The sequence below is a fragment of the Indicator indicator genome, chromosome 10, assembly GCF_027791375.1.
Source record: "Indicator indicator isolate 239-I01 chromosome 10, UM_Iind_1.1, whole genome shotgun sequence".
Lineage (NCBI taxonomy): Eukaryota > Metazoa > Chordata > Aves > Piciformes > Indicatoridae > Indicator > Indicator indicator.
In genome coordinates, this window is record NC_072019.1 from 4,751,071 (window position 1) to 4,778,301 (window position 27,231).

Below are 27,231 nucleotides of genomic sequence, written 5' to 3' on the forward strand. Positions count from 1 at the left end.
CAGTTACCTGAGCCTGTTGATTGTTCTGAGATGTCCAGTTACCACATAAATGGGCTCAACATGAGCCTGAAAAGCCTGTTGCAAACAGTGCTTGAATTTCTCATCTCATTAAGATGCAAGATTGGGTTTCCCACTGAATTTACAAAGGCTTGGCCCTTGATCTTTGGACTTTTATTTTTGTCCTCAGTAGAGTCAATCAAATACTCAAGGTAGAGATGGAAGTACAGTGAAGTCACAGAGCTGATGAATTTACAAGTTTTACTCATTTAATGATCCTCTGCCTCTTCTGAATTGAAGGGCATTTGTTTTCTGTTGACATTCCCCATGTCTGCTTGTAAATATTAGATTCTGAGTAAAAAAATACCACCACTGTGTAATGAAGAAGATATCCTAGGTATAGTGTGGGTTGTTTTTTTTTTTTTTTTAATTTATTTTGACTTTTCCTGTTTTGTTCCCTTTTACTTCCATTTTCTATTTTGGAGGTGATGAAGGGAAGAAAGAGAACTTTGTGCCACTGCATAATCTTGGCAATGGGAAAGACACATCAGCTTTTTACTTCCCTAGCTAGGAATTGGATAAACACAGTGTGGTTGTAGTTTCCTGACTGATTTCCCACAGCCTGGGTAGGTAAGGTTTGATCTGTTCCATAGAGCTAGGAGCCTTAAGGCTTATAACAAAGTTACATGAACATCTGTGGCAGTGATTAATGTTTTACTGTTAACATTTTTCTGTAATGGTATATTCTGGCATGGTTAACTGCACATCCTTTTATAGACCCATGAGAAAAGTTATGTTCAGGCTTTGTTTTGTATTTATATTAATATTTCTAGGGAGAGAATTTAAAGAGTGGTTTGGACTACACTTTCCTTCTGATTGTCCAAGTCATATTCAAATCTAAGATTTCATTAAGCTGTGTGAACTCAAGTATAGCCTTTTTACAGGGTTGGTGGGCTGTTCTGAACACTTGGCTACTCTTGTATCTGAAGAAGTAAGCTACTACTACTATAAAATGATAGTAAGAGGTGAAGTGGCAGAGCAGCTCTGGTTATTGAATTTAAATATAAGCAGGTCAAGGACAACCCATGTGCTTGTCTGATGTATGGAAATAGTACAAGTTGTCCAGGTTTTTAGACAATGGGGGACAGCAGGCTGTATAAGGTACTTCAGTGATGATGTACTTTATAATCATGGAATGCATTGGGTTGGGAGGAATCTTTTAAGGGTCATCTAGTCCACCTCCACTGCAGTTTGCAGGGACATCTTCAACTAGATCAGGTTGCTCAGAGACCCTTTCAGCTTGAGCTTGAATGTTTCTAGGAATGGGCATCTACCACCTCCTTGGGCAACCTGATCTAGTGTTTCACTATACTCATGGTTATTTTTTCCCCTCCTCATATCCACTCTAAATCTACCCTGTTATAATTTAAAATCATTATCCTTTCTCTTATTGCATCAGACCCTGCTAAGAATTTTGTCCCCATCTGTCTTCCAGGTCCCCTTTATATATTAAAAAGCTGCAATAAAGTCTCCCTGAGGGTCCCAAAGCTGGACACAGTACTCCTGATGGAGTAGAGGGGGAGAATCACCTCCCTCAAAGTGCTAGCCATGCTTCTCTTGATTCAGCCCAGGATGTAATTTGCTTTCTGGGCTATGAGTGTAGTTTGCTGGCTCACATTCAGCTTTCTATCCACTGGTACCCCCAAATCCTTCTTTGCAGGGATACTCTCATCCCTTTGTGCACCAGCCTCTGTTAATCCCAAGGACTGAACTGGTGCAACACCCTGAACGTGGCCTTGCTGAACATCACGAGGTTCACCCAGGGGCCACTTTTTGAGCCTGTCCAGGTCCTCCTTCTGGATGGCATCCTGTCCCTGAGGTATTTCAAATTAATTAGCATGCAAAAAGCAGTCTATTGATCCTGTTGAAAAATGCATGTTATCACCTTCCTCTGCATTTAAGGTGTGTATCTTCATGGTTTGTTTGTTGATTCTGTGTTTACTGTAAGAGTATTCATTCAGCTCTTTAATATGTGTCTTATCACTTATGGTTGTTGGACTTTTATGCTCCTTCCTGGTTTCACTAGTCTCTACCTCTTTTTGTTTTGCTATGTATTTGCTGGTTTTGGATCTGTATGAAGCAACCCAGCTCTACTTGTCTACTCGAGAGTTTAATGAAAGCTGCATAAGAGAACCTTCTATGAAGAAGACAGAAGAAAGTCTGTCTTGAATAAGCCGTATGAGGTTATATTGAAGATACACTGTGATGCTTATTCAAAAGTAATACTGAACCAAGTACCTTATTTAAAATGGGAGATGATTTTGTATAGGATGTGCATATAAAAACAGTCAGTTTCTTACTGGTCTGTCCTTGAAGAGTTCTGATTACAACCAACTTATCTTAATCAGTGTGATACTTGTAAACTGTGTTGATCTTAGCATTCAGTGTTGTTTCTCTGTATCTGGCAACAGACACAAGCAACACTACAAATTGCCTAGAATAAGTTTTAGCACTACTATTTGCTTTTCTTACTGTTTCCTGCAGTTCACTTTGAATCTTAGCTGACTGCCTCTTGATAGTAATCAAAGACTAGAAGGCAGAGAAGCAGAAAAAAAAATACTGTTAAGAAGTGAGCAACTTGAAAGTTACCAAGTCCCTGTGTTGCTTGGCAGATGCCTTTTTGTTTGTATACATTAATGATGAGGACAGCAATTCAAATAACCTGATAGATTATCTATGTGTAGTTTTAAAATAATAAATGTGGCAACTCTTTGCTCCATTCCAATAAAAAAAAAAAAAACAGAGTAGAGAAAGTACGGTTACAAAGTTTGGATTTTTTCCCCTCTTATTTTTCCTTGGAATGGTTTGAAATAGCTAAACTTCTCTATTACAGAAAGATGTCCCTTAGTCCTACCTATATTGGTATCACATAAAATGTATCTTTGATATTGCATGGTAGATACAATCACAGCACTTGTACAAGGCTGGTTGATGGCAATGCCTTTTTTCCCAGTCCTGTCTTCCCCAAATGACTTTGTGTGTTGACTGCAAAAGATGTGGGAGCCTGTTTTTCATAAAGCATGGCCTCTTCTGGTAGCCTATTCATGTCTAGGACAGAGAATAGTTTTCAGCATTACTCGTTGTGTTATCTGGGTGAATCTCCTTGCCTGCAGCTGATTTTGTGTTTCTTCGCTCTTAAGCCTCTTCTGAGACTGTGGTGGGACTAGGTAGCACTCTGGATATTGTGGTTTGGACATGCCATGTAGGATTGGAATGCCCAGCCTGGTTCTTTGAAGAGTTTGATTGAACTCCTGTGTGCTACATTTGCCTTTTTCATGAGTAATTGGGACAAGTTTGCTTTTTATGAAGTTTTATAAACTATCAGTAGTCTGTGATGTGTTCAATTCTGTGCTCTTTCACAAGTGCTTTAAAGCACAATTCCACACAAAGTATTGAAAAATGCCTATAAACCCTATAAAGTAAAAGTGAGGTATAGTTCTGTGTACTCTGAGAAGCACTATGAATGTCAAAAGTTATTACTTCTCCATTGCTCTGCTCCCTTCCTTATGCCAGTGTGCCTGTTGGTATCTTAAGAAATCTCTGTCTCTGCCTATCAAGTCTCTCATGTGGTCTGTGATATGACCATGCTAATGGCTGCATTAGCACAGCTAAGACAGTAGCAACCCAAAGTCCAAGGCAGAAACAAGTGGGTGAAGAGCACAAGGCAGAGGGCAGAAATTTCTGAACTCAATAGTGCAGGTGAAATCCGAAGAGACAACATAGTGTTACATATAGCTAAATGGTTAGTGATGGGTATCAGTGGTATCTACATCTAAAATACATAGCATGATCCCTATCACATACTTGACAAACTCAGTCTTCTCTGAAATCTCCAGACAAGTGAAAATTGAAGAGTGAGTCGCTGTCTGAAGGACATCTCATATGACTAACTGAGCATTGTCAGATGTAAAGAAATTCGATTCCTCTCTGCAGTTCAGGTCGGGGCTTCAGTTCTTAGATTAGTTCTTATCAGACATATTGGCTGCCTAGCATCTTCAGATATTGATGCAACAGAAGAATAAAGCGTTTTTCAAATTACTACTGAAAGCTTTTTCTTCCCCCCCCTTTTTTTTTTTCCTGCTGTATTATAACATCCATGAATAGCCCCCTCTGCCTCCCAAATGACAGGAAGAGTTACAGCAAATATTGTTTTCCTCAGTGACAGACGGCATCATATCACTGAGAAGGGAGTGTTTAAGGTGTTCTTCTGTTTCGTATTTCCTGGGAGTGAAGGACTTGGGACAAGACAGATCGGAGACATAGATTTATAATGAGATCTGATCCTGACTCTTTTTTTATTTTCTTTTTTTTTCTTTTTAAATAATATGGGCATAGCACCTAATGTTATGCCTGCTAGGGAGGTGAGGAGTTTTTGATCCTCTGCAATTACTGTGTTCAAAAACTTTTGCTTTGCTTGTATTCAAATACTTTGGCACATTGTTAATGGGTGCATGTTAATAGGTGGCTGGCTTGGGAAGAACCATTGACCTAAATAGATGCGTATTTTAGATACAAATGAAAAACAAACAAACAAAAAAAAAAGGTAAATTTAAAATGAACTACCTTTAAGTGTTTTCTTTGTCTTTTCTGTCTTCTAATTGATCTTTTGGGTGGCAAGCTCTACAGAGACAGCATCAGTATGGGTACAAAGGAGGAGATGATGTCGATCAGACACTGCCTAGCCCAGAAGTGATACTTTGTATTGCAAATATTAAAAAAGAAAAAAAGACATAGGGAGGAATGTCACTTTCCCATGGTTGTGCAGAAGTGCAGTACTCCTTCTAAAGGGGAAAGATCTATACATAGATAAGCTGCAAGCAGTTGCATATTCAAGGGGGCAAAATGAGAATTTATTAAGCAGTAGCAAATAAACTTATCAGGTGTAGTTGCTCTCATTCATTTTGTAATTTTTGGTATAAGAATGCAGCTCAGGGAGAATAATGAGATGTAAATCTCATTACTAACTAGACATTTATATTTTTTTTTCCAATCTAAGTGAACTAATGATTAGTTAGTAAAACGAAACAGGTTTTTAGAATAGAAGTTGATAGTATTGCCATTTTCATTGCAAGATGTCTTCTTAAATACAGGGTTAGGGTTTTTTTCTTTTTTTTTTTTAAACCTATATCAAAGATGATTTTTAAAACAAGAGTGGAAAACAGTGAGTTATACCATGCTGTGTACTGTGTATCTTTCTGCAGTTTCAAAGGTAAGTGCAATGCTTTTTGATGGACTGATCTAATCCTGTGTCTCTTCTGTACAGAAGACAGTTCTTCAGATTGTGAGGCTTGAAAGGCAGGAGTGAGTTGGAGGGTAATTGCATCAAGGAGAACAGCTCACTTCCCTTTGTATTGCCCACTGTGTCAGAGAATAAGGAGGCTTATTCTGTGTGCTTTTACCCTAATAAACCCCTAATCCTTATCTTCAGTGATTGTGTACTGGAGTAAATTAAGTTCATGGTTCAAGTGTGACTTGGTGCCATTCAGCAAAGCTACACTTCACTTGAATTTATATAGTCAATGGTTAAAGAAAATTCAGAAAAGGGAGAAGTGTGGCAGTGACTGTTTCACTCAAGACAGGAAGAGAAAGATCTTCCTCTGCTCTTAGCAGATGAGAGGAAGAAAACTATTTTGTGGTCTTCTCTGAATATCCTTCTTGCCAATATCAAAATTACAAAGAATCATTTTAAATAGTAAAGTGAAAGAAATAGGGGGAATGAAGAAGCCACAGGCCACTTAAACTCCAGGATGCATACCTAAAACAGTATTTGAGGTGCAATCAATAATGAATATTTGTTTCCTTCTAAAATATTTGTATGCTAATTTTAAACATCCAAGGTCAAGAACACCCCAATTGTATACAGTGTTCGAACTGGAGGTTGCAGTTTAGAGAATTTGCTTGTTTTTCTCCAAATGTAAAAAATATTTTTTTTTAAGCCTGTGGTAAAAGAAAAGTAACTTTGAAAACCACATAGCACTGATTTTATGTCCATATAATTAGGATTATAAAAGAATGTGCTGTTGAAAATGCAGGAAAAAGCTGTTCTCTCCTTAACTGTTCAGTCTTATGACCCATTTAAAATATGGTAAAAAATGGTGGTTTCACCAATAGGAGTGTTTACAAAGCATTGAAAGTGAGCACTTGATCAAAGCTGAATACAGTTTGGTGATGCTGTTCATAAGCGTAAGTCATCCTTATAACTTTTATGAAGGGAACTGGAATGATTTAATAGCAGCTAGGTTTTGCAGTACTGTCCTAGGCATATCCTTTTATGTTCATTTGCCCTCCATGCAAACCCTGAAACGTAATAAATGGACTAGAAGGGACAAAAATCCTATTTCACTGTGTCTTTTACAAGGATGATATGCTTGAAGGCAGTCTGTATTCATGCTGTTAGCTGCAGTGTTCAAGTGTACTCTTTATATCCCAAACTTACTTCAAGCACTGCTGTGATTCTTTAAGCAATATCTTAAACTCAACTCAACCCAATCAAAACCCCAGAACTAACCACCCTGAAAGCATGGTGAAGGCTGGAAGGTATTCATAGAACCAAATCCACGAGCTTCAGACAGGAAGCAGCTGCTAAAACTCCCTCCTCCTGTGCTTGTTTTGGACAAAAAACCCCAAGAGACTAATGACTGTGCTGCTTGTGCAATTGGGACTTTTTCAGTTCCTTACCAGACCAGAGCTGCCCAGGGAGCATCTCATGCTTCTGAGCTAGCAACTGTAGCCATGTCATTGATCTAAAGTTTGAAAAGATGGGATTTTTAAGTGCAACTTTTGGTTAATGTTTATACACTTGTGTCCATAATTGGATACTGATTGTTAAAGACTTGCAGACTTGCTGGCTATGCTCATTGTAGTCCTGATAATATGGTATTAAGTTTTTCAGCTTCCTGGAGAGTGTTGAGTTTTGCTTCTCTTTCGCCCTGGTTTGTTTTGGGCTTTTTTGGTTGTTGATGGTTTTTGGTGTTTTTTTTTTTTTTTTTTTTTGTTTTGGTGTTTTTTTTCTTCTTATTTTTTTTTTTTCCCCTTCTGCCAATGGCATCATTCCAGTTCAGGAGTTTACTTGATCAGGGGTATTGCTCCCTATAAAAGAAAGAGTATTAAAAATGTTCAGTGCGTGAAAGGGGTGGTGGAGTAGTTCGGACAGTGTGAGGTCCAACCTGCCCCTTGCTATTGTTGGAAACTACATTTATGCTCTTATATTAACCACTGCCCCAGAGAAAAATGCTATAGGTACTTTGTCTGTAACATAAACATGAGACAGCAAGTGTCCCTTGGTCTAGTTTAGAGATGTGAAAAGAAAACATCATAACTATTCAGTTTTGGGTATTTCTTACTTAATGCCAGATGTCTTTTTTTTTACTAAAAGGCCCAGCCTTAACCTATCCTTTTGGCCATCAGGTCCTCTGTCTTCTTATATCTTCCAGACTGTTCATTATGTTCTGTTTCTCTGGTTCTGGTTGCTGGTGCTGAGCTGCTGCCCTGCTGCTCTCCATCTCACCTCTCCTTACAAGGCTTTGGAGAAAATGTTGCATCTCTTGTAGTTGTTGATTTCCTAAGGCTTTTGAAGTCCCAGTATTTTCCATCTGTGTTGTTAGCTTATCTATAGACAGAAAGAGGCAACACCCAGGAGGGTTGGGTTGGTTTTTTTTCTGGTCTTGGCTATGTTTTTTTTTCTTTTCTTTTTTTTTGTGTCTGGAGAAAGACTTTCCTGCCACTTTATTGTGGAGACACTGTAGAGACACTGAAGAACGTGGGTACAAGATGAGACTTGCCCAGGGCTATGTATGTACAGTATGGAGGTTTGCATGCCAGGAGCCAGCCAGGCTTCCCACCAGCAGCATGTCAGTACGTCCAAGGGGTCTTCTCACAGCTGTGAGCTGGTGCTGTGTTCAGAGGAAACACACGACTACCAAACCCAGTTTGTACAGCAGTTGTGTTACCCTTGCTGCCTCTGCCTACAAGCGTTTGGCACCTGGTTTCAAACGGTTTTCTGGAGAGGCTGTCAGGTTCCTGTCAGTCACAAAAAACTTAGCTTGAGGTTGTGCATTTCTCTGCCGTAGTTCCCTGGGACAGTGTGGCTATTTTCCTTGCTTCTACTATTCCAGTGCTAAGCTTTGAAGGGAAAGAAGGATGCAGTAGGCTTCAGGTTTATCTCCTGAGGATGTAGTTCAGTGGAAATGAAAGAATGGAATGATGCCAGAGTCAGGTTATCTGGAGACGATGTCAGTGAGAAGACAGGCAGCATCCGGCAGCTGGTGATTACCCCTGCGGAAAGTCAATCTGTGTCTTCCCTTTGTTCCTTCGGATGGTGGCTATCAGTGCTCTGCACTTAAAGCTTGGATTTCAGTGTTAGAATGTGTTTGAATCAGTATTGTGATATCTGTGAGGCTTTGTGTAATCAAAATTAGGCTATTGCCTTTTCATCTGCTTGCTGGAGATGTGCAGACTGTCATGTTTCAAACGAAAACCAGTGTGAGTGCTCCTGTTTCACATGTTTCTGTCTGTATGACTTCAACACTTCAATTTCTGCCATAGCAGTATGTAGTGGAGGCATATTTGCATAGCTGGTTGAAATTGGCTGTTTGCTTTCAAGGGCCTGATAGAGGTGCATTGTGTGAAGTCAAGGGGTTTGTATTTAGGCCAGTTCTTCTTTATTGTGCCTTTTTTCCCCCTTTTTTTCTTCCCCCCCTCTTCCTTTTTAATGAGCTTCCATTCATTCAATTTACTTTGAAAAATCCTCACCCCTTCTCCTTCCCTGGGGGTTTGTGGTTTGATTAAACCCAACACGAACCAACACAGAGCACTGACATGATACCAGAACAAGGCAGATGGAGAGAAAATGTTCAATTTCACTCTTTACTTGGAATAATATCCTCATTAGGTCAGCAGCTGTGTAATCACTGTGGAGCTTTCTGGCTACAGGTCGTTTTTCACATCTGTCAGCTAAGTGAAATGCAAATGTAAATTTAACAGTTCCTAGAGGTCTTTGGTTAATAAATTAATGATGGGTGATGTTACCATATTAAGATATTTCCTCCATCTCCTCCTCTTCTGTATCAAATGAAGTATTGATCCAAGGCTCTCCAGGTCCCAGTTAACTGTAGAGTAGTAAATGCTGAACCTTCTTTCTTTAGAGAAGTATTTTTTTTATATGCTCTTTACACTGCTTTATATATATGTCAGCCAACCAAACAGAACTATTCCAAAGTCAGTGTGTAAGGGGGCATGTTAGACATGTAATTAGAGATCTAAAGTTTTCTTGAATATATAAGAGTGCTGGCGATCAATCACTCTTGTAACCCAGACACTGGAGAGGAGACAGAGCATAGTGAACGAGGTTATCAGCTTCTGGAGAGATTAATTTGCCTTTACAATTGAAGTTTATTTATTTATTTTGTTCCCCCAAATTTGATGAAGTTAAGTAAGACCTGTTTGGGAAGAAACCCTTGCCAATGTATCAGAAAGTAGCACGTCAAAAAGTAAGTTGAAGTTAGAAATATTTTTCATGGGCAAATAACTGCTCTATGTTATTCTAATCTGTTTCTATCCTTGCTAAATAAATTCACTTCAGGGTGGGGAGGGAAGCTAAGTTTTCAGCAAAACGCAACATTTAAGTGCTAAGTTAGAGGCTCAGATTTTGAAAAAAGACTTGACATGTAACACAGGTGTGAATCTTGGTGACTTTTCCCGTCTTAGAAAAACGTATCCTGATTTAAGTGCATATAGGAAAACAACTGCTTTGAAGGTCTAACCCACAAGTGAGTCTTTCCAGGTTTTAGTGGCAGAAGCTATCCTCATTTGTTGATAACTTCACGTTTTCACTTTAGGAAAACGTCAGAAATATAAATATGGGCTGACAGCAGGTCAATAGCAAAGAGATACTGCTTGTTTGGGGAGAGTGAGTTGTAAAATGGTTTACTTCTGTTTCTTCTAAAAGTGGACAAGTACTTTTGAAATGTACTTTGTCTGTTCTTGAACTGCGTGGTTTTTAGGTTTTTCTACTGTAAGAAACAAAAAGTGACCTCCACCAAAATTCTTAAAAAGACACATTTTTAAACTCAGACACACCACTACTATGGAAAGTAGTCAAATAGTCCCTCTAGTGTACTGCTGCTGCAAGTACGCCTAGGAATATTGGGTGTCAATCACTGAAGGATATGGCTACAGGGAATTGCAAAGTAACATTTCCATAAGGGGTGTGAAAGTTGCTTACATAAACTGGAGTCTGACCTAGAAAAGCAAGTCAAGTGAAACAATAAAAAATACCAAGCCAGAAAAAAATCTGCTGTTTGAGTAATTCATGAAGTAAAAAGTTTGTGTAGTGTGGGACTGTTGCTCTGGGCAGCTGTGCATCGCCTCTCACAGGGGGCACAGGTTGAGCTTCACTTTCTCTTGCAGGGCTGGAGATTACAATTTCGTGACATAGTTTGCATAGACTGGCTGTATTCTGAAAAACAAACTTGAGTGTTCACATCTTGAAGCAACTCTGGCTTTGATGTGACTTCTGAAGACTTGCCTAACGGTTCTCTGGTGGCATTCATCAGTGTGAAGGAGCTGTATGGAGGCGGGGCAGCCTTTTATACCTTGCTAAGGTCTGGCAATTTCAGGTTTGCTATGGGAGAGTTAGGGAGTTACTGAGTTTTCCAGTGTGAAGGGATATATTTATTGCAGGATGTTTTTGAATATAAACATTTGTTTTTGCCTTTTTTTTTCATATGTTGTAGCTAGCCAGAACATAGTTACGAATCTTTGCTTGCTATCTAGCTTTCATTGCCTGTGGCTGGTAACAGCATGTGTGCAAAGGCCCTGCAGCTCTCTGTACATTTGGGGCAGAGCAGAGTCAGACATGGAAGCTGTGTTGATCTGGACTTTGTACAAACAAGGAGTGCTGCTTTTGCACTTAAGCTAAGATACCGTTTAGCCTCCAAGGCACACAGTCATCTGTCCAAGTCCTTGCTGTGGAAGAGAACTGGGCAATCATTTAGGGTTAAGTGGGTAAAACAGACTGAAGCTCTGCTGAAAGGAAGAGAGTGAGGCAAAAAGAACATGAAAAACATTAAGCTGAATATTCTGGGCTTTCTTGTGTATGGTGCATTGTAATTTTAGAGTTCCGAGTTGCACTGTTGTAGTTTCCTTTATGTCAACTGTGTAAGGGCTTCAAACTGTCACTGTTCTGAAAAACTCCATAGTCTTTGTCAGTTTGTTGAAAATCAGACATTTAGCTGGGTTTGGTTTCTTAAGATGAAGGTGTTTTGAAACTGTTTCTCTGGTGACTCATCCCCTACATAATTGTGACCTTCCCCACTGACCTAGAAATTTGAGTTCCCACAGTGGCTCAAAACAGAAGAACCGAATTTCATGTGGCAGGAGGATCTTTCTTTGCCTAACTTCATGTTGGAGAAAATGCATTTACATATATGCAATGCTGAAGTGGTAGATTAACATATGATTGCTTGTGTAAGTATTCCTAACGTTTTCTCAGAAGCCTTTAAGGAAACCACAACAGCAAGAAAAAGTAGAAACTATTCTGCATCTAGACAGTTTTAAGCTGTGTTGAGCTGTGCAGTCAATGGGCAAGCATTAAATTTTTATTTTGTGGAAGTTATGTCCTCAGTTCATGTATTTTAATCTTAAATGCACACTGACATGCTTAATGGTTTTAAGTTCTTAATTGCTTTGTTTTGAAATAAAGGAACAACAGTCTCTGATTACCTTTCCCTTTTTGTGATGCCAAGGTGGCCATGCTTTATCACACACTTGTGGAGAACTCTGTGTGTGCCTGGTGAGATACTGACAGCTGCTGTGGTAACTGTTTTCTTCTTAGCAGATTATCCACTGTTCAGTCTTTGGTAGAAATCTGCCTGTTGGCTTCCAAACCATGTTAGTATTCTCTTTCTACAGTGCCAGGCCTCTGTTCTAAGAGCAGTGAAAATCACCAAGTAGTCTTCTGTTTTCTCAAGTCATATCATATCTCTTTTCTCTCACCTTTTCTGTGTGCATGTTCTCATAAATGCTTCTCTGTCTTCCTCCACTGTGTGGCTGCACCATCATTTCCTAAAAAAGGTTTTTATAATCCTCTTAATTTATAAGTCTTGCTTTTGTTTGTGCTGGTATTAAACCTGTAAAATGTAACCTGATGATACATTTTGGGAATGATATTTGGTAATTGTCCTTCTAAAATTCATAACTTCATTTTTTGGGGGCAGATCTTTTTCATATTATCTTGAAGCCACATTTCTGCTGGGTTTGATTGTGCTAGATAAGTGAGAATCTCCTTGAGGAAAAGGGTTTATGTGGGTGAGATTTTGTTTTTTTTTTGCAAACTATCTATGTGCTAGAAAGTAATGTGGTGAAACAAGAAAGGGATATTTAATCCACCACACTTGTATCCCTCTGTTTTGATAATCATTAATCCTTCTCCTGTGGTTTGCCAATCAGTATTCGCTCATCTCTCAGAGCAGATCATGTTGACAGCTATCAAGTGTTCAGTTAACTTCCTTTAGTCTCTTGTCTCATAGATTAGCAGTTCTTGCAGTCCTGCACTAGGATTCTTGCAGGTGTACAGAAGCAAGTTCTTATCTGGTACAGAAACCAGAACTCCCCTGCAAGCACAAGACTTGTTAAAGTTAGAGTATTTTTTCACCGCTTTAACCTCTTAACTACTGTTGATAGTTTTTTAGTTATTGTTTAATCAATTAACTTTCATTAGTAATTTCTAAAACTTCAGCTAGGCTGCAGTGCAGTCCTACACATAGCAGAATTCACGTGGCTGCACCTTTTGATTATATTCATATTACATTTATTTTGTTTTTATTGTTCTTTAACTTCTCTGTAAGGAAAAGACAGATTTTCTGTGACATCAATTTTTGGAGCAGCTTTAATGAACCCAAAATGTTTCATTCACAGGAGTAATGTAATTTGATTCACTCTGAATTTTGCTCATGTGCATATGAGACCTTTGTAACTTCAGTTTAAGATCTGTAGTTGGTGATGATTCTCTGTGGTTTTCACTTTGTCCATTGTTGTAAACATGTCATTCTTTTTTTCGGGTTTAGTCTTGTAGTTAAAACTTCGGAAAAATAAAGAATTTCAATTATAAAGATTCTTCCCAAATGCCTGTAGAATGTAGGCTTGCTATATTGAATTTTGATATTACTGATAAAAACCTTACTTGGAGATTTTACTTCAGCTTAATATGGGTTTGAAGTTGTAAAGAGCCAACCTGAAACTTCTGGTAAGTTCAGGGGAAGTATGGCAATTCAGACAGGGTGGCATTTTGGCTGGTGTGTGTGGTGTTTTTTTTTTTTTTTTTTTTTCTTCCCCTTCCCCTCCCCCTTTCTGTCAAATAAGGCTTGCTGGTGTGATAGTGCTCAAAATGAAATATTTGTGAGTGATAGAACACGCTAGGCAGAGGACCACTTGATCTTGTATTATTACTCCTGGCAGCATACTTCCTGTATGTGTCCATATGCATATGTATTCTACCCTCCCTAGTGTTCCCAGTGTCTTATTATATGACCTTGTGCACTTCCAGGAGATATTAGCTTAAAATGAGCTCTTCTAGGCTGCTGCCAACTTCTAAAAATAAACTAAACTCAAATGTTCGTTATCTTTCCCTGTTTGGTGAAGAGTTTTTCTTTGCAAGAGCCAGTCCTGACACGGCGGCTTTCTGCTGCTCTGGTGTTTGGCTCCCTCTCCTGGCCACTTTTGGGAAAAGCTCAACACTTCAGGGTTATCTTTTCTGCAGCTACGATAAAAACAAAACAAAGCAAACTTCAGAAAATAAAATCTTCACAGCAGTCTGTAAGATAAAATTTGATTACAACTGCAATTAGAATCTCTAGTTTGTGACGTACGTGACTTAATTTTAAATCCACCTAAACTGTTTTTTACTACTGCTGAAACTTGTAAATAAGAGATTTTTCCTCTCTGTGTGCTCCCATCAAGTCCCACAGTAGAAAAGTACTGACAGCCAGCTCATGGGAAATCTGTGGATGTTTGATGCACTCAGTGTTTTGCACATCCATATATTGTGCCTGTTTATATAATTTAATGTGAAATAGTGTTGGTAATTATATGATAGAGAACAAAATAATTTCTTTCCCCTGGTCTACAGCTAATCATGGTGTCTGTTTCTTTTTTTTCTCCAGGTGATAGAAACCCTTTCGAAACTTTCTCGCACTCCTATTGCATTAGGCACAGGAATAAGGTATGGTACTGCCCTAGTGAGTGGTGGGAATAATGACTTGTGTGATGCTCCTTGGAAAAGTAGTTAGAGGCAGTATTGGCATTATCCCCCAGAATGAATTTCTCTGTTTTTAAATGAAGTTGCCCAGTGAACAGCTATCCAGAGCTCCAAAGGTTATCTTCTACTTCTGGTACACTTACTGATGTGCCTAAACTATATTTGCTCCTCCTGCTAAAACACAAGCTGAAAAAAATGAGCAGTTAATATTACTGAACTTATGGGACAGTTTTGACATGTGGATTGTAGGTCAGGTGATGCAGTGCTGATCTACGTAAAGACAAATGGGTTTTCTATTCTTCTTTCTCTCTTCCAAAAATCAGTAAAACTACCAAGTTTGTGAGAATCTCATTTTCAAAAAGAACCCAAAAAATCTCAACCTAAGTTAACCTCATGAACTATAATTGTGCTCATGAAAATGTACAAACATATTAATGTAGAGTAATCTGGGTGAAAGCTTTAGAAACCAAACAAAACCTCACTATGTGACTGTATAGCACTGTCTATAATAGATTCTATTTGTCTTTTCATAGGCCTTTCCCTACAGAAGAAAGTGTTGATGATGATGATGATGTCTACAAAGCTCTTCCTGATTTAATAGAGTACGTTGTAATCTTTAGTTAAAGATATTGTCTTTCAGTTGCATGCTTTAATGAAAATAGAATACTTATTTTGTGTTCATGGGACATGGTTTAATGGCCATAATGGTGTTAGGTCAGTGGTTAGACTTATTGGAAGTCTTTTCCAACCCAAATAATTCTATGATTCTGTGATTATGCTGAACAAGGAAGAATTAAAGGTATCTGAATGTCTGTAATACATTTATACATGTAAGGAAGCATATTTCAGAGAGGGTGCTGGTGGCCAAGTAAATCATGAATGGGTTTTCAAACTGTCTGTACTATGAGAATGCTTTCATAGAATTCCAATATCAGTTGTAAGTGATCCAAGGAAGTTGTTTGGAAGTTGCAAAAAAGTGCATCTTCGGATTGTAATTCAAGTGTCATTTCTTTCAAGTCAAAGAAATTCTTCTTACCACTCCAAGTAAGTCTTTAACAGACTTACTTGCTTTGAGATAGAAGTAAGATAGACATGAACATATGATGTAGTATTGAATGTTAGACACTGGCTTTATTTTGCAGACAGGTAAGATAAATACAGGTGAGCATAAAAAATTGTTGAGAAGAATGACTCTTGTGTCCTACAGCTAGGATCTCTCAAGATCTGTTAAGAATCATGTTGGACAAGAGCTAAGATCAGAGCTCATGGTCTCAAAGCTCGAAGTTCACTAGCATTCATCTGGCTTTGTCTTGGTTCTGACCACATTCTGTGTTACTTGCAATGTGATGAAGTAGCTGCTGTTCACCCAGTGGATTTGGTTTTTTACTGCCTATAAAGAAGGGAAATCCCAGCTGGTTGACACTGCTCAATTTATCACCTTCCCTGCAAAGCCGATTCTTGTTTCCTGCAGCTGACTGTCTCAGAGGTAGCTGCTTTTCACTCTGTGTAGCTGAATGTGCAGAAGGTAGGATGTGCAGACTCAGGTTCTGAGTCTGCAGATATACAAATTCAGTACTGGGAGACACTCTGCCTTTCTGTCTTTTTTTTTTCCCTCCCTTTAATTATTTTTTAATAAAAAAAAATATACCAACAAAATTGAGATTTGTAGTCCTTGTTTTGCATCAAATTAGAGATAGTTCCATGCTGTTTCACTTGAGGAAGCAATTCAAGAAGTACTCTCTTCACAGGAAACAAACATACCAGTGGATGGTGAAAATTAGTAAGCATATTTGATTCAAATTAATTTAATTGCCACTGAGAGAAAATGCTAGCTAAAGGATTTAGAATGAATTAAAGGCTTTCCAACATATAGATGTATATTGGTTAAATAAAGAGTTGTACTAGTTAAATGTTTCTGTCCTTGCTCTACCTTCATGCCAGCCTTTGTTCCTGGAGCGTGTGTGGTGAAATGAGCGTGCTTGTGCTGCATCTGACACAGCTGATAATGTTTAATGTGAAACGGGAGCGGAGCATCATCACTGTGCAAAGGAAGATGTTAAACTAACCTGGAGCACCCGAGCTTTCCAGCTCACCAGGGGCATGATATCTTTTGGAAAATGAAGGGGTGTGAGGAATTTTTATCTTCTGTTGAATCCCTCAAATACTTTTAAATACATTCCCTCCAACACTTCAAAAATACATTCTGTTTGTTCACGCTTCTAATGCTTTCTTACTTCATCCTTCTGATGTCCTCCTTTAAAAAACCAAAACAAACCAAAACACCAAAAAAAACCCAACAAAAAACCCCAAAACAACAATAAAACTAACCAAGAACCAAAACAAAACCAACAAAGTGAACCAACCAGCCAACCCCCCCTATTGTATTCAATGAGAAATAAAAAATTAACTTGGTTTCTATATATAGCCCTGACTATAGGCAAAATGATTTCGTCTGGCATTTCCCAGTAGTCCATCTGGCAGCTGTGTTGGTAGCAAGTCTCATTAATTTTGATTTCTTTTCAATCATTAGCCTCTGCCAATAGAGCTTGAGTACTGATGATCCAGTAGTTCCTTCCTAGTTCCAGTGGGCTGATTGTCAATTTGTTTTTTTCACTCTGAAGGAGTTCAGTGTTGCTTCTCAACAGTAAAAATATCAAAATTATCAGCACATCTAATCAAGTTTCTATATTATTATGACTGGACCTTCACCTTTGTAGACATAGCCTAAGAGATGATGGTGAAAGTAGTATTATGAGCTTAATGTCCTACTGCTAAGTGGGCAAAACTCCAACAGGACTGACTCTAATGAAGCTGAAATAGCTGAGAGTAGAGCTGGTCATTGGCTGTGCTAAATTATTTCTATAGGCTGAATAATAGGAGGACCCTTTTCGTGCATGCTCTGTTTAATGCTCTGATTTTCAGTTTGAAAGGTTGATTTATTTATTTAGTCATTTGTTTTATTTTTGGGCAGCTGAAAGAGTTGCCATGAGATGCTCAAGATACTTAGAGTGTGGAGGTACAGACTCTCAGCTGCTGGTTCCATGGTCTCCAGCATATTTTACCCCAGATAATCTTTTCTTTAGGCAGGAGGGAGACCTGTGCCAGTCTCTCACATCCCAATGCAGTGGAATGTCAAGCAGCAAGGAGAGGCCTTTTGGCTGGTCGTTGGAGGAAAAGGGGCAAACAGAAGAGAGTGGCTGGACAGTACCTTGAGATGGAACTGTCCTAACAAGCTGTTCTCAGTGCCTGCTTTAGTTCTTGTGTGGTTTTAAATGCATGCAGCCTTCAATGTTGCGTTGGTTTTGTACACTTGTGTTTTAAATCCATAGAGGAAAATGAATGGACTTAGTTTTCCAGAGTGAGTTGTTTTTGTTAAATAGTTCTAATAATCTGTTTGTTTACCATAGAAATATTTTCCTATGAGGAGTGGTCCCTTGCAGACCTGATGGTAATTTGCCTGTGCTGCACAGCCTTTTTTTTTTTTTTCTTTTTTTCTTTTCAATTGTATTTTTCTTTCAGTGAAACTGGCGTTGATGAAGATGAGGAGTTGTATGATTGTGTCTATGGAGAAGATGAAGGTGGGGAGGTTTATGAAGACCTAATGAAAGATGAAGCAGCCCAGCAACCTGTATGTGTTCCAATTCCTAGCTGTTTTCAAACAACAACAGTTATATTTTTTAACTTAATATTTCTGAAATAAATATCTTTGTATAGGTAGTTTCTGAAGAGCTTAATCTTATGATTTATTGTGGTTTTCTTGTTTGATTGATTATTTTTGTTTTTATTGTTTTGACACCTGTATAGGACAATACAACAATATAGTTTCCCAGATTAATTTTGTTTACCTTCTAAAGTTTAGATTGTTCAATGAAAGCCAAATTCAAAATTGAGTTGGAAAAAAACAGTTTTGTACATAATGAAGTCACATTCACTTGCAGACAGGATGTTTTAGAAAACTGAATCATAGGAAATCTCATTATGAGTTTTTGTTTTCTACTGAATTTCAAAATAAGTTAAGTTTTGGATTCCACATAATTAGCATGGGTGGCTTTTTTCTTTCTTCAGCTGTAATAATTGGTAATCTATGGCAGTTGGTAGTGTGTAAACTTGCTCTGATTCTTTCTGTCCTGTTGCAGACAATCACTCTCACTCACCTGTATTTCTGGCAAATGAGTAATACAGCATTGAGAACTCACATTCTAATCTGTGAATCACTCGTGAAGTGGAAGCCCTGGATTTTGTTTGTGTTGCATATGTGAGATCTGGTGAAAAACAAACCCCTACACTTTGCAAATGGATATAAACATCCACTGAGTTTGGTGATGTCTGTATTGGTGCAGATACTGCAAGCAACATGAGCAGTATTGAGCTCTTAAAGGTTAAGGTGAAAAATAAGTTAAAGCCGGAATCATGTAAAATTCTCATACTTTATTGAGATTAATTAACTATGTTTAACTGTGACAGTATCCACTTCCCTCTGCCAAAGAATTTGGGAATAAGTGATAGATTTGGAGATAAGGCTGATCATCAGATGATGATTCTACTGATAATGGCAGAATGTAGTTTTGCAAAATGATGACTTCTGTCTGCTGCTGGTAAGAGTGGCACTGTAATGTTTGTGGTGGGAAAATAACTGCGACAACTGGGTTTTTAAAGAATAATTCCTGAGATAGTGTGGCACCTGGTAGATGAGAGTGAGAAGCCGTATTCCAGTTGCAAGAGCTGCTTGTAGAATCACATGGGGAGAAACAGAGAGACTAGTAAAGAAGATATATCAAACCAGCAAACGGAAGTGTGAACAAGGAGGAAGTTATATGTGCCTGTATGATTTGCAACTTGATATCTAATTTAGATGGTAGGAGGAGTATATTTTCCACTTTTCACAGACAGACAAGTGATATCATAGGGGTCCACGGGGCTCAGGGACAATTTAAGTGCTGTTTGTTATTTCTATGGTGTGCTTACTAGGTCTGTTAAGTAGGCTGATAGCAGAGAGAAGGGTGCAGGAGGAGTCTAGCTGTTGGACAACTAACAGCTGATTATTAAATATCATTCTAGAAGTTTTGCTGTTCCTGGAGGACAAGTCTTTTGTTCAAAAGCTGAAGTAGTTTTCTGCATGAAAGAAACTGTAGTACAAAATTTCTAGTCCTAACTCCCCCCTGACATGTATTGTGTTTACATGTAGTGTGGAAGGATGTTAAAAACTGACAAATAGGCTTCAAAAGGACATGATATAGTACTATTGTTTATCAAGCCACTGCTTATTGGTGGCTTTGGAGAAAATATTTTGGTTCAGTTACTGTCTTTAATTGTAAGAGCCTTATCCAAGAGCTGATCAATATGTCTCCAGATGTTGTAAGTCTTGCTTGATGTGAATGCTTTAATACCTTCTTCCAGGTATTTACTCTTCCACTTGAAATCAGATTTGAAAGTTACTGAAGCTGTAGCGCTGTAAAACTGATCTTCAGGAAGAGTGCTTGTAAACCATTTTTATAGAGTCCCATGCTGATAATTACTCCAATTTCCTGTGAGTCTGGTGGTTTACATGTTAAAATCCCATGGTCTCATGGAAGTCAGGATCAGAACTTAGAGGTCACTGTACTTCCTGGTTTGAGGACATACTCATATTGTGTCTGAAGAGAAAGCTTCCCTTGAGAACTAAAAGGGAAAGGCTGTAAATAAGTGCAGGGATTAGGCTGAATCCCATATTTCTGGCAATGCAAAGTTACTTACGTGATTCAGCCCCATTAAATTTAATGGGATTATTAACTGCTGAGTATTTCTAACTAAGATTTCTCAGTCTGGATGTAAATGAAATGTGACCTTGTATTTCAGCTTCTGAAGAACATGCTGAGAGTTCAGTGTTTTATGTCTAAACATTAACTTTTCATAATATTCCTTTGATGCTGAATTTTAGTAAAACTCTTTAAGTCATCAGCTAATTGAACATTAAAATATTCATGGTTATTGCTATCATCTTTGGAGGCTGCAGCACTTGGAAAATTTCAGGAAGCAGTTATCCTAATTGCTTAATTCTAAACAAATAAATACATTTGTTATCCATTAGGTGCCTGTTAATGACTTTAAACTTGACTCCGTTGTAATTGCAGAAATACACTGAAAATGACATAAGAAGCTGTTGTCTTGCTGAAATAAAGCAAACTGAAGAGAAATACACTGAAACTCTGGAGTCAATAGAGAAAGTAAGATACTACGTATAGAACTGTAACATGTATTTTTATAACAAAATAGAAAATATACTAGATAGGTATATATTTTCTTTTTTCTTGCAGTTTTTCATGGTGCCATTGAAAAGGTTTCTGTCAGCATCAGAGTTTGATACAGTTTTCATCAACATTCCTGTAAGTAACTGTGTATTTCGGAACAGATATAAGATTCATAGCTGGTTATGAGGTATTTGTGTTGTATGTTACTGCACAGAGTGATTATTTGAAATGTGGTGCACAATGCATTTATGTAGATGTAGGGTAGTTGACAAAAAAGGATATGCACACCATTTTTTTTTTTTCTGCATGAGGGAATAGGATAAGAGGAATACTATTATTGTGTCAAGATAGTGAATGATTATAATCTTGAGTTATCTTTGACCCTTAGAAGCTAATAATGTTGTAGAAGGTGGGTTATCTTCCAATATGCTGATATTTGAGCCAACACTAAAACTTGTGACTGTATGCTGAATGGTGCCTACATGAGGATTTCAGTAACTACTCTGTGATCCCTTAATCTGATCCCTTTGATTTTGAGAACTGATTTATATTCTATCCTATGTGAATGTTTCTTATTCATTGTAAAAAAAGACCCTACCTAAGTTATTGTAAACTTTTTTCTTAAGACTCTGTGTGCCAAGGCATGTTGACTTGGGTGCACTGAAAGACCTAAAACCCATCAACCTGAAACACTGCACAGGAGTATGAAAAGGGCTTACACCCTGTAAGCACAAACTGAGAGGTCAGCCTACTGACTACTTGTTAAAGAAATGTAAGGTGATCAGATAAGAGCAGCAAAAAGAACAAAACCTGTCTATTTGAAACTAGGAAGACAGGTAGTACGCCGTTACATTTGGATTGTTTTACTTTGCTTTCCATTATTAGCTGTCAGTATTCTGTTGTTACAAGGTGGTACTTATTTTTGACTCCAGCAGCATTTCATAGGTATCAAAAGCATTTAGAAGAAATGTAGGGCTTGCTTGTCTGCGAAGGCTTTGTCTGCTCAGACCTTGTCTCTGCAGCAGTTCCTCAGCAGTAAGGCTGGAGGGCAGTGGAAGCTTGTTTTAAACTAAAAATAGCTGTTACATAGAGCTCCACAGCAAACTGTGATGTGGAGAGCAACTGCGGCATTCTCAGGATGGATTTGCCTCTGTTAAAGGGTTGTGATGAAGGATTCGTGCTTTAGGGTGATGCTATATTAATTGTGTAGAACCTAAAAGGGGCTTTCAGGAAAAAACTCTGCTAATGGCAACATATATTTTATTTTTAAGAACAAAGCCCCTAACAACCTAAAGCATCCACCCTAAATTACTCACGAGTCTACAAAGAGTGCCTTTCATTGGCTCAGATTTCAAAGTTCTGTCCCATAAAATGTTTGTATGGTTCTACATTCCGGTGTGTACTTGTGTGCATAAATGTCTCTGTATTTGTGTATATATGCATGTGTGTGCATCTGTCTTATGTATACATATGTGCACACAGTTACGTTTGTATGTATGCCTGTGTGTGCATGGGAGTTGAGATGTGTTGACAGAGAGAGAGGCCTTGGAAGTACATGTAACAGCTATTTAAATGGTGGAATCCTCATTAAGGTCTAATGATAACGTGAGTTCAGCTTGAAACTTGGCTTTGAATGGAAGAAAGAGTCTCAAAAAGACAATATACCTCATTAGCATTAAGCTGTTTTTCAGGGATGTTGCTCAGCTGAGTCTGTGCATTCATGAGAAGATGTGTTACGTTACTGGGGAAACATCTCTGTAATAATGTCTTGGCTGCCACTTCAGAATCTGAAGACATGGCCATACAATTGATAGCAATTGAATGTTTTCTGCTTGAAGTTTTTGCTCCCTTACTTGTCTGTACACTTAGTTTTTGTCAACGTGAAATGAAATATTTAGCTCACAACTCAGTACTGTGTAGTATTTTTGCAGTATATAATTTACTGCATTAAGACATCTTCAGTGGCTTGCTTTTTTTTTTTTTTTTTTTAACAGTCCTCTATTTTTCACTGCAATGGTTTACACATTGCTTACAGTCACTTATCCTGATTTCAAAACACTTTTAACCCGTTTTAACTTAGGGCTTTTTTGGTGAATTCTCTGACAGTGTCTGTACAGTATTAAGGCTGATGTAGCTTCCTAGAGTTGCTTTCAGATTTTTGTATGACACTTAGCAAGTCAAGTGAGTTGCTGCTACACTCAGGGAGCAAATCTTTCTGCAGCAGTCTTGCCTTTCCGCCAGTAGTTGCCTGCTGTATTGGGAAACTCATTATGATTGCAGTTAACTTAGCACTAGAACATCACTAATTGACCAATGTAATGTACAAAGCTAATTTTTCACAGCTCAGGGACTTGAATCATTACTTTATCTTGTCACTAAAGCGTTTACTTGACGTGCTTAATTTTAAAATTATCATTATAAAATGAAGACGAATTAACAGTGCACGTTCCAAGCTAGAATAAATTAGTCTCTAATAGGTGGCTGTTGGAGTTTAGTGGTTTTCTTTGGCGGTTGTTTTGTCGCAGTATACGGGAGGTGTGGCAAACTTTGAAATCAGGTTCTACTTTCAAATGATGTGTCTTTCAGTTTATTGAAATTAATGGGTCTAATGTGAAATAATTAATTGTTACAGTCAAAGCTTTAAGCCCTTTTGTTTTTAAAAAGCTTTTCCCCTCCCTGTTGCTGTGTTTAAGGATTTGGTGAAAATTCACAGGAATCTGACACAGGACATCAATGATTCCATTGTTAACAAAAATGATCAGAACCTATATCAGATTTTTATTAACTACAAGGAAAGGTAAGATTTGTGCACTCTTACTAATTGTGACAATCTCTGATGAATTTGGTATTTTATAGTATTTTTGTTTGATTAATATTTTTGAAACAGGATTGATTTTGATATCAGATCTACTTAAGCTACTATTTAATATCTTGAGCTTGGAAGTAAAAAATGTAACCTATTGTTATATGAACCCTCCCTTTTCTTACCCCTAGTTTTGGTGGTATCATTACATAGATATAGCATCTATATTTTGAGCAGAACTTAATTTGTTTTTCACATTTTTTTTTAATGCAAATAATCCCAGGTATTTTATAGCATGTACCTGTAGTAACAGATAGAATGTTGTAAAAGAGGAGGAAGGGATAAAATAGGGCAAGAATACATATGAAGGATATTCCAGGTTCAAGAAGACAGAAGAGGTCCTAAATTGAAATGAGAAAAAGCAGGTGCAAAAGAGAAGACAGAGAACGCTAGGGTCTTACCCTACTCTGCAGTCAAAGGTGTGACAGTAAAGCAACCACTCTTCACCTTCAAACTGTGAAAAAGGGTCTAGCTGGTAAGAGGATAGCTGTGGCAGCATGCCATGCCCTGTGGGCTAATTGCCTTTTTTTTTTTTTTTTTTAAACTCACCTTTGCAGATTTTTTTTCTGCCAGCACCGAACAGCTGTTGGACTGTATAGATGAACTTATGTGCCTGTAGTACTTCACTGAAAAACACTTGTACTGAGTGCTGCAGTGCTGACCTACCTTGAAGTAACCCTTGGGTTGTGGTTAAAAATTAGTTCCTTCTGGAACCAGAGCAGGAAAGACCTGTGGGAGCTAATTGGATTTGCTTGGGGGTGACAAGAAAGGGGGATTGTTGCAGTGCTAACAGGCTTTTGAGAAATTGGATGGCAGCATCCATAAACATTAGACAGGAGAGTTGTTTTCTGAGGGAGGAGGGTGTCCCTGGCTGCTCATAAACAGTCTTGCCTTCAGAGACACTCTGTCTCAGCTTTTATGTTGGAGCAGGACATAGTTATTTCCCAGGCTGTTAGACTTTCTTCTGCTGTAGGAGGGAATTAGGGGGCGAGAAGTTCTTGTGGAAAATGCTTATCTTTTAGAAGTAGTTCTGCAATGTTTGCTAAAAGGGAAACAAAGGACACTTAAAAGAAACCTCGAGCTTATATTATACAGAAAGGAAACAGGTGAAGGTAAACTCAGTATCTTAACTATGTTGTGATTAAAAATCATCAGAAGTGGTAAGTGTTAAATCAGTATCATTGTTTTAATTGTGGGGAAAAAAATCGTAGTAAAAAATGCTGAAGATTAGGTGGGAGAAAATTAGGAGACCCCAATGGGAAGCTTGTGGGAAGTCCCAAGAAAAGCGATTTGAAGCATACAGAGGGGATTTCCTCATGGAATGTATGAAAATACAAAAGGAAACAGGCCCAAATAGGGTAAGAAAGTCCTGTCATAAACCCAGGCTCCTTCAAGAAGCATCGGTGCCCTTCACCACTACTGAAAATGTCTTGAGTTTTCATACACTGTTATTTTGGTCTGAGAGCTCACAGGATGTAAGCTGGTAGGAACTGTTGGAGATTAATCGGTTTGGGTAACGTACAAGTTCATCAAAGGATAGCTGTAATTAATCCTGTACAGTCTGTGTTGCAGAATTCATTCATTACAGCCTTCTTTTTTTTTTACTCACCTTTTCAGTGTCTTAATCTACAGTGTTGTAAATGCTACAGACTGTTCTGTTAAACAGTAGTTACGCTGCTTTTAAACAAGTTCTCTGTTTATCAGAACATATACCTGTGAACATTAAAGGAAATTTCAATGATTTTTCAGCATTTTGAAAGTAGATAAAAATTGTATTCTCCTGCATGCTGTTCCTTGTGTTCATCCAAGGCTGTGGCTAAATCTTATCCTTATATAGGCACTGCTGCTTTTGAAAGGAGGATGGTTAACAAAGTGTTTGTGAAAACGGATCCAGGATGATTCTTAAATAAGGAAATGTTGCTTTTATTCTTTATCTCTTGCTTTGATTTAGGTTGGTTATTTATGGACAGTACTGCAGTCAGGTGGAGATAGCAATATCGTGTTTAGACAACATCTCTAAGACAAAAGAAGATGTTAAATTGAAATTAGAGGTATCAGTATTTAAGATATATATATGTGTGTGTGTAATGTGTTTCTATGAATATGCCCTGCTTTTATGCAAGTAAAAAACTTCACTTTCTATCATGTGATGAAAAATAATCTGGATTGATATGTGTATGTGGTTTTGGTTTTTTAAAATTATTATTTATTATTATTATTGTGGTGATTTGTTTGTTTTTTTCTTCTTTGATTTTTGGAGCCTCTGATCAAATGAGTATCTGAGCTGTTGTGATACACATCCTGGCACTGAAGTGAATGGAACTTTGCTGCTGATGTCAGTAGGGGTAGTTTTTTTTGGTGTTTTTTTTTTTTTTTTTTTTAGTAAGTGTTCACCAGTGATACCATTCGGTTTATTCTGACACCTTAGCTGAGGTCACAGAATTGGAGAATCACTCAAGTTGGGATTGACTGCTAAGCTGAGGAAGGCCTGGTCTCTCAGCCTCACAGAACACACTCTGTCATGATCCCTGTGTCTTTGCCAGTAGAGCTGCTCCCTAGCTGGTCATTCCCCAGGGTTGGTGTGTTCCTGGTTAGTGCATACCAGGTGAAGGACTTTGCTTTTGTGTTGCCTTCATGTGAGCTTCCTCTTGGACATGCCCTGAAGAGTGTAACCTGCACCTGCAATCAGGTGTTCTCTGCAGACTTTATGTAGGTATCCTCTGTGTTTTTCCTGCAGGTTATTTCGAAAGATATTAAATGTGAGGGGTCCCTGGACAGATCTCTGAGGAGGTCTGCTTACACCTGTCAGTTGGGTAGTGTGGGGAACATTAGCCACTGCTCTTTTTTAACCTTGTGACCTAGCCAGTTCTTCATACACGGTTCATTCATTTGAAATATAACATCCCAAGCTGAGTGTAAGGATGCTGTGGGACATGATGCTAAAAGTCTTGGAAAAGTCAGGGTAGACTCTCCCCACACATTCCCAGATCTAGCCATTTAATTGTGGAAAGCAGTCAAGTACGGCAAGCATTGATTTTTGAAGATAGATGGAATATTTGCCACCTTTGTTGTGCTTACAGGCAATGACTTTTTTAAGCTCAGTGGGCTCTTAATTTCTGTTGTCTTGATTTTTCTGTTGTTCATTTTTACTGTTTCTCAAGCTTTTGAAGTATTTAACAGTGTTTAGACTCAGTCCTTTTTTTGCTTAGCTATCACTGTTAATCAACTGTTTTCCTTCATTTTGTTGATAGTCTTTATCTCAAGCTTAATATAGTTGCTTGGCCCATATATCTCTTGAATATTTTTATTTTCTAACTCTTCCGTCTTACTTTTTCTTGTGCTTTGAACTAGGAATGTTCCAAGAGGGCCAATAATGGGAAGTTTACCTTGCGGGATCTTTTAGTGGTTCCAATGCAGAGAGTGCTAAAATATCACCTGCTACTCCAGGTACTTAATTTTTTAAACTTAAGAGACAGAGAGCAAAACTGTTACTGTTTATTGCTGGTGGATTGTAAGAATGAGAGCTGTAGGTGTTTATGAAAGGGAGGTGGCTGACGTTTCTCTAGACTTGAGGCAAATTTTTAACACAAAATCCAGTTGAGTGTGGGTTTCCTTACAGAGATCAAAGAAATTGTAGTTTTCTCAGTACCTGAACCTTTTATTCTTGGTCCATTTAAAAATATTAGGAGTACTGAACTATGATCATGGTACTTGGAAATATGAACCATTACTCCCCAAGAGAGGAAGCTGGACCATGATTAGAGCATACTTTTAAGATGCTTCTTTGCTGTCATAAATTACAATAAAGCTATCTTTATTTTGAAATGCTT

General features: G+C 38.1%; 1 protein-coding gene across 2 annotated transcripts in view; it reads left to right on the plus strand.

The window, feature by feature from the left end:
- The window catches only part of VAV3 (vav guanine nucleotide exchange factor 3), a 141,057-nt gene that overhangs the window by 31,641 nt on the left and 82,185 nt on the right, over nt 1–27,231 (plus strand). For both annotated transcript variants that reach the window (XM_054383976.1, XM_054383977.1), the window contains exons 3-10: nt 14,217–14,275; nt 14,845–14,913; nt 17,831–17,939; nt 20,422–20,514; nt 20,605–20,673; nt 23,232–23,335; nt 25,353–25,452; nt 26,753–26,848. In XM_054383976.1, the coding sequence (XP_054239951.1) occupies nt 14,217–14,275; nt 14,845–14,913; nt 17,831–17,939; nt 20,422–20,514; nt 20,605–20,673; nt 23,232–23,335; nt 25,353–25,452; nt 26,753–26,848 (699 nt within the window). The remainder of the gene's footprint in view (nt 1–14,216; nt 14,276–14,844; nt 14,914–17,830; nt 17,940–20,421; nt 20,515–20,604; nt 20,674–23,231; nt 23,336–25,352; nt 25,453–26,752; nt 26,849–27,231) is intronic.